The sequence below is a fragment of the Galeopterus variegatus genome, unplaced genomic scaffold (assembly GCF_000696425.1).
Source record: "Galeopterus variegatus unplaced genomic scaffold, G_variegatus-3.0.2 Scaffold7716, whole genome shotgun sequence".
Lineage (NCBI taxonomy): Eukaryota > Metazoa > Chordata > Mammalia > Dermoptera > Cynocephalidae > Galeopterus > Galeopterus variegatus.
This window is the reverse complement of record NW_007733827.1, coordinates 33,245-43,410: the sequence shown is the minus strand read 5'-3', so window position 1 is coordinate 43,410 and position 10,166 is coordinate 33,245. Positions and strand designations below refer to the sequence as shown.

Sequence of the window (10,166 nt, the reverse complement as noted above, 5' to 3'; positions counted from 1 at the left end):
GTTGCCTCAGCCTCCAGAATAGCTGGGACTACAGGCCAGCTCCCCCATGTCCGACATCTTACAATCTTATGTATGAGTGGTCTGCAAATCAATTTCAGACATTTTAGAACCTAAATCCTATTAGTGCTATTACATCTTAATTTGTAACTCTATTTTGTTAAAAAAAAAGTTAGTTTATTGCTTTCTCCCTGCTAGTAAGTAATACAAACTCAACATAGGACATTTATAAGATATAGGATATTTATAAGATACATAAGGTAGAAGAAAGTAAAAAATAACATGCATTACCATAACTTAGAAACAGCCACTTTAACATTTCGGTATATGTACTTCTAATATTTTTATGAATATTTTCATTTTTTGTAGCTGTGATAGTGTTATATATAATTTTGTAATTTGGCTTAATTTTTTTATTATAACAAACATTTTCCATGCTTTTATGAGCTCTTCATAAACATTATTTTAAAAGCTACATAATGTTCCACTGAATATACCCACCACTGTTTACATAACAATTACTTTTTTTTTTTTTCCTTTTTTCGTGTCCGGCAACGGATCGCAACCCTCGGTGTTGCGCCCGCACCTCGCTCAGCCAGTGAGCGGGAACCGGTCTGTATGTGGGATCCGAACCCTCGGCGGGAGCGCCGCCGCGCTCCCCAGCGGCGGACTGTAGCAGTGTGCCACCGGGCCGGCCCCAACATAACAATTACTTTTCTGTTGGATATTTGTTTGATTTTTCAGTATTATAAATAAAGACCAATAACATTTATGTATAAACTTATTTTTATATTTCAAATTATTTCTATTGAACAGATTATGAGAAGTGAAATTTCTCTACCCTTGTTCTTTATAATACTGCCTCCAAAAAGTCACTTAACAAATATCAAATGGCAATAATATCTCTCTGCATATTATAATGGATTTAATTCTACTCATTACTCTCAGAAAGGTTTAGACAAAAAATACTGTTAAATTATACATGTCAGCCAGTTACACATGTATCAATTTCTCCCTAACCTCCCTTCCCCTCCCCCTTTCCCACCTCTGGTAGCCTCAGTTCTGGTTTCTCCTTTTGAAAGTTCAAGGAATTATTATGATTGCTGTTTCTTTCTATTTTTTTTTTCTTTTTCTTTTCCAGCTCCCACTTATGAGTGAGGACATGCAGTACTTCTCTCTGTACTTGGTTTATTCCACTTAACACGATTTTCTCTAAGTTCATCCATGTTGGTGCAAATGGCAGAGTAGTATTCCATTGTGTATATATACCACATTTTATCCAGTCATCCATCAAAGGACATTTAAGTTGATTCCAACTCTTGGCTACTGTAAATAGGGAGTGGAGGTATCCCTTCAACATGATGATTTCCATTCCTTTGGGCATACACCAGTAGCGGGATTGCTGGATCACATGGTGGTTCTATCTGATGGCACTTCTATCTGTAGTTGTTTCAGGAATCTCCACACTGTTTTCTTATGGTCCCACCAACAGTGTAGCAGGGTTCAACTTTCTCCGCATCCTCGCAAGCAATTGTTATTCTCTGTCTTTCTGATAATGGCCAGTCTAACCAGTGTGAGATGATATCTCAGTGTGGTTTTTTTAAATTTGCATTTCCCTGATGCTTAGTGATGTTGAGCATTTTTCATGTGTCTGTTGACCATTTGTATATCTTCCTTTGAGAAATGCCTATTCAGCTCCTTTGCCCAATTTTTAATTGGGTTCCTTGTTTCTTTTTACTGTCAAGTTGTTTTAAGAGTTACTTGTATATTCTGGATATTAATCTCTTGTCAGATGCACAGTTTGCAAATATTTTTTTCCCATTCTGTAGGCTGTCCTTTTGCTGTTAACTGCTTCTTTTGTTGTGTAGAAGAAACTTTTTAGTTTGATATAACCCTTTGTTTATTTTTTTCTTTTGCTGCCTGTGCTTTTGGGGTCTTATTCACAAAGTCATTGCCCATTTTTACATCCTGAAGTGTTTCTCCTATGTTTTTTTTTTTTTATGAGTTTTATAGTTTTAGGTCTTATATTTAAGTCTTCAATCCATTTTGAGTTGATTTTGGTATATGGCGAGAGGTACAGGCCTAGTTTCGTTCTTCTACATATGGATGTCCAGTTTTCCCAGCACCACTCACTGAAGAGGCCGTCCTTTCCTCACTGAATGCTCCTGTTGCCTTTGTCAAATATCAGTTGGCTGTTATGTATATGGATTGATTTCTGGGTTCTCTATTCTGTCCCATTGGCCCGAGTGTCTGTTTTTATGCCAGTACCATGCTGGTTTGGTTACTATAGGTTCGTTATATGATTTGAAGTCAGGTAGTGTAATGCTTCAGGCTTTATTTTTTTTGGTCAGGACTGCTTTCATTATTTGGGGTCTTTTGTTGTTCCATGTGAATGTTAGGATTGTTTTTTCTATTTCTCTGAAGAATGTCCCTGGTAATTTGACGGGCTTTGCATTGAATCTATAGATTGCTTTGGGTAGTATGGATATTTTCACAATGTTAATTCTTCCAATCCAAGAGCATGAAATATCTTTCCATCTTTTTGGGTCCTCTTTAATTTCTTTCAGCAGTAATTTGTAGTTCTCACTGCAGCGATCTTTAATCTCCTTAGTTAAACTGACTCCTAGATATCTTATTTATTTGGTAACTACTGTAAATGGGCTTGCTTTCTTATTTCTATTTTCTGCTAGTTTGTTACTGGAGTATAAAAACGCTACTGACTTTTGCATGTTGATTTTGTATCCCTCAAGTTTACTGAAATTGTTTATCAGCTCTTTGAGTTTTTTGGTAGAGTCTTTAGGTTTTTCTATATATAGGATCATGTCATCTGCAAACAGGGACAGTTTGACTTCATCTTTTCCAATCTGGATACCTGTTATTCTTCCTTTTGTCTGATTGCTCTGACTAGTACTTTCAATACTACATTGAATAGGAGTGGTGACAGTGGGCACCCTTGTCTTGTCCCTGTTCATTCAGGATAATACTAGCAGTGGTTTGTCATATATGGCTTTTATCATGTTGGGATACTTTCCTTCTATACCTAATTTGCTGAGAGTTTTTATCATGAAGGGATGTTCAATTTTGACAAATGTTTTCTGTATCTATTTAGATAATCATATGGTTTTTATCCTTGATTTTGTTGATGTGGTGTATCACATTTTTGATGTGTTAACGTATTCTGATTGCTACTGCTTTGTTGAGGATTTTTGCACCTATGTTCATCAGAGATATTTGCCTGTAGTTTTCTTTTTTTGTAGTAAATTGTCTGGTTTTGGTATCAGGGTGATGCTGGCCACATAGAATGAGTTTGGGAGAATGGGCTTCTGTTTCAATTTTTTGGAATAGTTTGAAGAGAATTGGTATTAATTCCTCTTTAAGGTTTGGTAGAATTCAGCAGTAAAGCCATCTAATCCTGGATTTTTCTCTGTTAGGAGACTGCTGATTACTCCTTCAATCTCATTGCTTGTTATTAGTCTGTTCAGGTTTTGTATTCTTCTTGGTTCAGTCTTGGTACTTTGTATGTATCCAAAAATTTATTCATTTCCTCTAAGTTTTCAAATTAGTTGCCACAGACTTGTTTATAACAGTCTCTAATGATTCTTTGCATTTCTGTGATATTGGTTGTAATGTTTCCTTTTTCATTTGTGATTTTTGTTATCTGGGTCTTCTCTCTTTTTTTTAGTTAGCCTAGCTAATGGCCTATTTTATGTTCTCAAAAAACCAACTCTTTGTTTCATTGATCTTTTGTATTGTTTTTTGGGTCTCTATTTCATTTAGTTCTGCTCTGATCTTAATTATTTCTGTCTATTAATTTTGGGATTGGATTTTTCTTGTTTTTCTAATTCTTTGAGGTGTAGCATTAGGTTGTTTATGTGAAATCTTTCTATTCTTTTGATGTAAGCACTCATTGCAGTACACTTCTCTCTTAATACTGCTTTTGGGGCCGGCCCGGTGGCGCACTGCTACAGTGCGCCGCTTGGGAAGTGCAGCGGCGCTCCCGCCGAGGGTTCGGCTCCCGGATCCCACATACAGACCGGCCGCTCACTGGCTGAGCGAGGTGCGGGGGCAACACCGAGGGTTGTGATCCCGTTGCCGGTCCCGGTCCGGTACGGGCGCGACACTGAGGGTTGCGATCCGTTGCCGGTCACAAAAAAAAGAGACAAAAAGGAAAAAAAAAAAAAAAATTCCTGCTTTTGCCATATCCCACAGGCTTTGGTATGATGTGTCTTTATTTTCATTAGTTTCATGAAATTTTTTGATTTCCTGTTTAATTTCTTCTTGGACCCATAGGTCATTCAGGAGCATGTTGTTTAATTTCCATTTATTTATATAGTTTCCAGAGTTTTGCTTGTTATTGATTTCTAGTTTTAATCTGTTGTAGGCTGACAAGACACTTCAAATGATTTCAATTTTTTAACATTTGTTGAGACTTCATTTGTGACCTAACATGTGGTCTATCCTGGAGAATGTTCCATTTGCTGAAGAGAAGAATATATATTCTGTAACTGTTGGATGAAATGTTCTGTAGATCTCTGCCATGTCCAATTGGTCTAAAAAACAGTTTAAATCCTTAATTTCTCTGTTGATTTGTTTCCTAGATGATCTGTCCAGTGCTGAGAGAGGGGTGTGCAGATCACCTATTATTGTGTTGGGGTATGTCTCTTTCTCTAGGCCTAACAGTGTTTGCTTGATTTACGTGGGTGCTCCGATGTTGGGTACATATATACTTATGATTGTTATGTCTTCTTGCTGGATAGATTCCTTCATCATTATATAGTGGCCTTCTTTATCTCTTTATGGTTTTTGGTTTAAAGTCTATTTTATTCAATATAAGAATAACTACTCCTGCTCATTTTTGCTTTCCATTCATACAGTATATGTTTTTCTATCTCTTCACTATTAGTCTGTAGCTGAGGTGGGTCTCTTGAAAACAGTACATGGTTGGGTCTAGTTTTTCAATCCAATCAGTTAGTATCTTTTGAGTGGGGAGTTCAATCCTTTTACATTTAGGGTACTGTCTTACTCCTGGCATTTTACTGATTTTCATTTGGATGTTTTAAATATTTTTTGTTCTTTTTTTTTTTTTTGTCTTTGATGCTTTTTGGTTTTTTTGATGTGGTTAAGATTTAAGTTTCTTTTTCTCATTTGCATTTTTATTCTACAAGTGGGTTTTGTTCTTTCTTGTGTATTCAAGATAGTGGTTATTGTTTTTCAGCTTGTAGATGCAAGACTCCCTTGAGAATTTTTTGCAGGGCCAGTTGTGTGGTGGTGAATTCTTGCAGTTTTAGTTTTCTAGAAAATATACTATTTTTTTCTCTCATTTCTGAAGGACAGTCTTGCTGGATATAGTATTCTTGGCTGTCTGTTTTTTTCTTTAGTATTTTGAATATATCATCCCATTTTCTTCTGGCCTGTAGACTTTCTGCTGAGAAGTCTGCTGTTAGTCTGATGGGGCTCCCTTATAGGTGACTTGACACTTTTCAATTGCTGCTTTTAGGATTCTCTCTTTGTCTTCGAGCTTTGCCAGTTTGACTATAATGTGTCTCGGAGAGGATCTTTTTGGAGTGAATCTGTATAGGGATCTTTGAGTGTCCTGGATCTGAAGGTCTATGTCTTTCCCAATACCTGGAAGTTTTCCATTATTATTTTATTGAATCGGTTTTCAATGCTTTTTCTTTTCTTTCTCCTTCTCTTTTGGTACACCCGTGATTTGCATGTTTGTGTGCTTAAGGTTGTCTACTAGTTCACTTAGGTTTTCTTCAATTTTTAAATTCTCTTTTCCCTTTTTGGTCTGCCTGGGTTATTTTGAAAGGACTATCTTTGGGATTAGAATTTCTTTCTTCTGCTTGTTCTAGCCTGCTGCTTAGGCTCTCAGTTTTTTAATTTGTTTAATAATTGAACGAATTTTTCAGTTCCATGAGTTCTTCTACATTCTTTGTTAAAGTATTAATCTCTTTGTAAATTTCCTGCTTCATATCCTGGATACTTTTCCTTGTTTCATTATGTTGCCCGAGTCTTCTTGCATCTCACTGAGTTTCCTTAAGATTGTTGCTCAGAATTCATTCAGCCGTTTCAAGGTTTTCCAGCTTTATAAGGTCTGGTACTTGAGAATTACTGTATTCCTTTGATGGTGTCATCTTTTCTTGGTTATTCCTATTTCTAGTATCTCTATGTTGATGTCTGTTCACCTGGTAGAACAGTTACTTCCTCTGGAGTCGGCTTTGAGGAGAGAGACTTCCTCTTCTTTTTCTGGTCTCTGCTGGTTACTCTCCTTGTGTCAGGGCAGTCAAGTGGGTGGTGGGCCACTTGTATAGTGGCTATGGCTGCTACTGTGTCGGCAAGCCACCCTTGCAGTGGCAGTGGCTGTGGTGGATCACCCACGTGGAAGTGGTGTTTTCAGTGTGCTCCTTCCTTCTGCTGGGCAGTGGAGGCTGCCCACAGCTCCTGCCTAGGACCCTCGGTGTGCTCTTGCCTTCTGCTGGTGGTGGGGGTTGCCCATGTGTCTTGCCAAGTTTAAGTTATTTTATTCATGTTTTTAAAAATATTTTTAAATTACAGACTTAATCTATACAAATGATATGTTACTACCACATATTTATACACTTTTTTATAGTTAATAGGCTCACAATTTTGTATGCTGCTTTTTTCACATATGTATTTATTTCCCTTTCTTATTAAAAATACATTTTTGATATTGCTTAAGCAATGATATAGACACACCATGTTTGTATTTTCTCTCAATTGGATAAAAATCCAGAATTTCTCATATTTCTGGTCTAGCAAGAAATTCAGGACTGGATTCCATTAGCAGATTCCATCAGGGTTACCTATGTCTTGGTATACTGTGAACGAGGTACAGTGAGGTTCTTCGCACATTCTGTTTCATTGCCTTAGAAAGTTCACTATGCTGACCGGACTTTTATCTCCATTTGTTTTAGGAATTGGAAATAGCATATGTTACCAAAAAAAAAAAAAAAAAAACCCACCAGAGATTAGCTTATGGAATTTTAAAAATTAGAATCTATTATGTAATAATAATGCTTCATGCAAATAGAGAAGTGCTGCTTTTCTTGGGGGTGGGGCAGAGGAGGTCATTAATAAAACACACTGAAACATTTGTTACTTTACTTGCACTTAGCAAACTTACTATTAAAAACCAAATATATTCTCCCAAGCATAAATCCCTCTACCAAAAAAGAACTCTATTTCTAAACGGTGTCCCTTTAACCATTTTAAATGGTCTGAATTATTTTAAGAAAGGATTTTAAAATTAAACTTCATGTTACTTTACATCCTTTTAGGTGGCTCAAATAGTCTGTGATCTGAAAGGATCCTATATTCTGTTTATTATAATTCTAGTAGTTGAAGCTTCCTCACCATATATATACACCACACACTTACCAGGAAGATTGACTTCCATTAAGTACTTCATACACAAGATGTTGGGATGAAGATAGCACTCTTTAGTTATGTCTGGAAAACGAGGCAAGTCTAAAAATGTGGCAACTTCAATCACTTTGTTATAGATATCCTCATAGTCAGGCCACGACTGAAATAAAAGAGTCAAGTTAGCAAAGCTATTTAAAAAATAATTATGCTTTTATGCAAAAGTAGCATAAGGTATTAAAATTTTTTAAATTATTTTAAAAGTAATATGTATTCATCATTGAATAAAATTTGGAATGTGGAGAAAGTATAAAGGGGGAAAATAGCCATAAATCCTTAATATTCTAACTGAGCAATTTTCAACAATAATAACATTAAATTAAAAAGCCACCAAAATTCTGTTTGGCTCATAACACTCTTACTGGCCTTAACCATGATAGTGAATACCATTACTTCTTGCCTTAGAGGAATCTGGCAGAAAGGATAAAGCCTCGACCCAACTAGAGTTACAATGTCATCATAACTGCTCTAACACACAACTTCCCTCTCACTCTCCTTCACCTGCACTCTCCCATTAATCTTCAAATTCACAGATAACAAATGCAACTCACTCTTACATAATATTCATATGCATCTATGTGGGAGATAACACCAAGTTTTGAGTCTAGTAGTTAAAAATCTACAATCCAACTTAACACTAAACTCTCCCACATAGAAGTATACAGATACTCTTATAAAATTCAGGCAAATCTATGAGCAAATATTAATATACACCTATTTTATTTTATTTTTGTTTAGTGGCTGGCCGGTAGCAGGGACTGAATCCTGGACCTTGGTGTTATCAACAGCATGCTCTAGCCAACTGAACTAACTGGCCAGCTCAAAGAAAATATTAATAAATTAATTCTGTCTATCACTTTAAGATCACCTTTGCAGCTTTTTGTGTATGCTATAATATTTCTGTAATTTATGAATATTCCTAATATTAATACTACACATAATTTTTTCCTCATTTACTCATCCATTCATATAAAAATAGTAAGTTTAGAGCCTAGTCTATGCAAGGTACGCTGGAAGGTACTTTGGGAAGTATAGAGATGAATAACAATCCCTCAAAGAGTTTACAATCTGGAAAGGGAGATAAGGTGTACATAAATACCTACCATACAAAATAGAAAGTTATCAGTTACCACAAGTAAGATATAAGCAAAAGGCTAATGGGATTTCAGAAAAACTAATATTTCTGATATGGTAGGACGCTGTTAAAATTCAGCCTGAATACAAACATTTTGGAAACCCATTTGATAGTGTCTATTAAAGTTGAGCATGTGTACATTCTATGACAAAGCAATTCTACTCCTAGCAACACATACCCAGAGATGCATATGCATGTCCACAAAAGACATGTACAAGAATGTTCATGATAACACCATTTGTAAAAGTCCCAAGCTACCCAAATGTCCATCAATAACAGGATAAGTAAATTCTGATCTACAAAAAATTCATAGAAAGAGTCATATTACCTTTTAATTCTATTTTTGCCTGAAAATAGAGGGTACTTTCTGAAGTACCTTCGTATCCTCATAATGAAAATTATTCAGCAACGAAATAAATGTTCTACAATTCATTCAATAATATGAACGAAACATTCAAAACATAATGTTCAAAGAAAGAAAGCAGATGCAAAAGAGAATGATTCCATTTTTATAGAGTATAAAAGTCAGCAACTCAATTCCAAACTTCTACGTCATTAGAAGTCAGGATTGTGATTACTCTTGGGGTGGGGCAGGTCAGGACTGGAAGGGAGCACATGGTAGAGCTTCTGGGGCGCTAGTAATGCTTCTCCACCAGGGGCTGGATACATCACTGTGTTCATCACACTGTACACATTTATGATACATGCACTTTTCCTATTTTACCTCAACTTAAAAAGGTGGTGGTGGTGGAGGGCAAGAACGGAAAGATAATACCAGTTAAGTAGACTATTCTGTATAAGACAGCTCTTCATACATCACGTTTCTGGAAGAAATAATCTAAATGGCAATTACAGAGTTGGAAAAAACCTTAAGAAGTATATGTTCCAACCCTACAAAATCCCTAGCAGAAGGATGTCTGGCCCTTTTTGTAAACCTCCAGTGATGGAAACCCAATACCTTCCCCAAGGCAGTCCATTTTTAATGCGTCTAAATCATAAAAAATTATTCTTTAGTCTTAGCAAATATCTGCCTCCCAATTTGAGTTTACAGTCAATTAAATCCCCTGAGTTGTTTTAGAAAATACTGTTCTTAAGTCATGTCTTGCCCATCTTCTAAATGTGTGAGACAACTGAAGGAATGAATATTTCTCTGTAAAATTTTACTCTGTTAAATTCAGCTCATATGCAATTATAAAGTATAAGGAAATGCTTTATAATGATACAGGGGTAGGTTTACAGAAAACTGTTAACTTCTACAATTTATAACTATGCTTAATTTTACCTACAATCTTTTTTGTATTATAATTATTTTGATACTATTTCAATATCTAATCTCTTGACTTTTATTAGGAAAAAAAGGCCATCAGTTTATATTATCAATATATGATTCTGTAGCTGAAGAATAAAAAGTAAGTTTCTGTCAATCCAAAGTAGCAATGCGGCTTTTTAACTCTTTTTTTTAATGTTGAGATAGAATAATTCTACTTATACCTTAAAATAATCTGAGACTTTAAAAGAGAAAAAAGGAGGGCCGGCCCGGTGGCGCACTGCTACAGTGCGCCGCTTGGGAGTGTGGTGGTGCTCCCGC

General features: G+C 35.9%; 1 protein-coding gene across 1 annotated transcript in view; it reads right to left on the bottom strand.

Moving 5' to 3' along the window:
• TAF1B (TATA box binding protein (TBP)-associated factor, RNA polymerase I, B, 63kDa) overlaps nt 1-10,166 on the bottom strand; it is a gene marked incomplete at its 5' end in the record, with an annotated part of 62,702 nt that overhangs the window by 22,044 nt on the left and 30,492 nt on the right. Inside the window, 2 exons of the mRNA XM_008592259.1 lie at nt 1,146-1,170; nt 7,399-7,546. Coding sequence (XP_008590481.1) covers nt 1,146-1,170; nt 7,399-7,546 — 173 coding nt within the window. The remainder of the gene's footprint in view (nt 1-1,145; nt 1,171-7,398; nt 7,547-10,166) is intronic.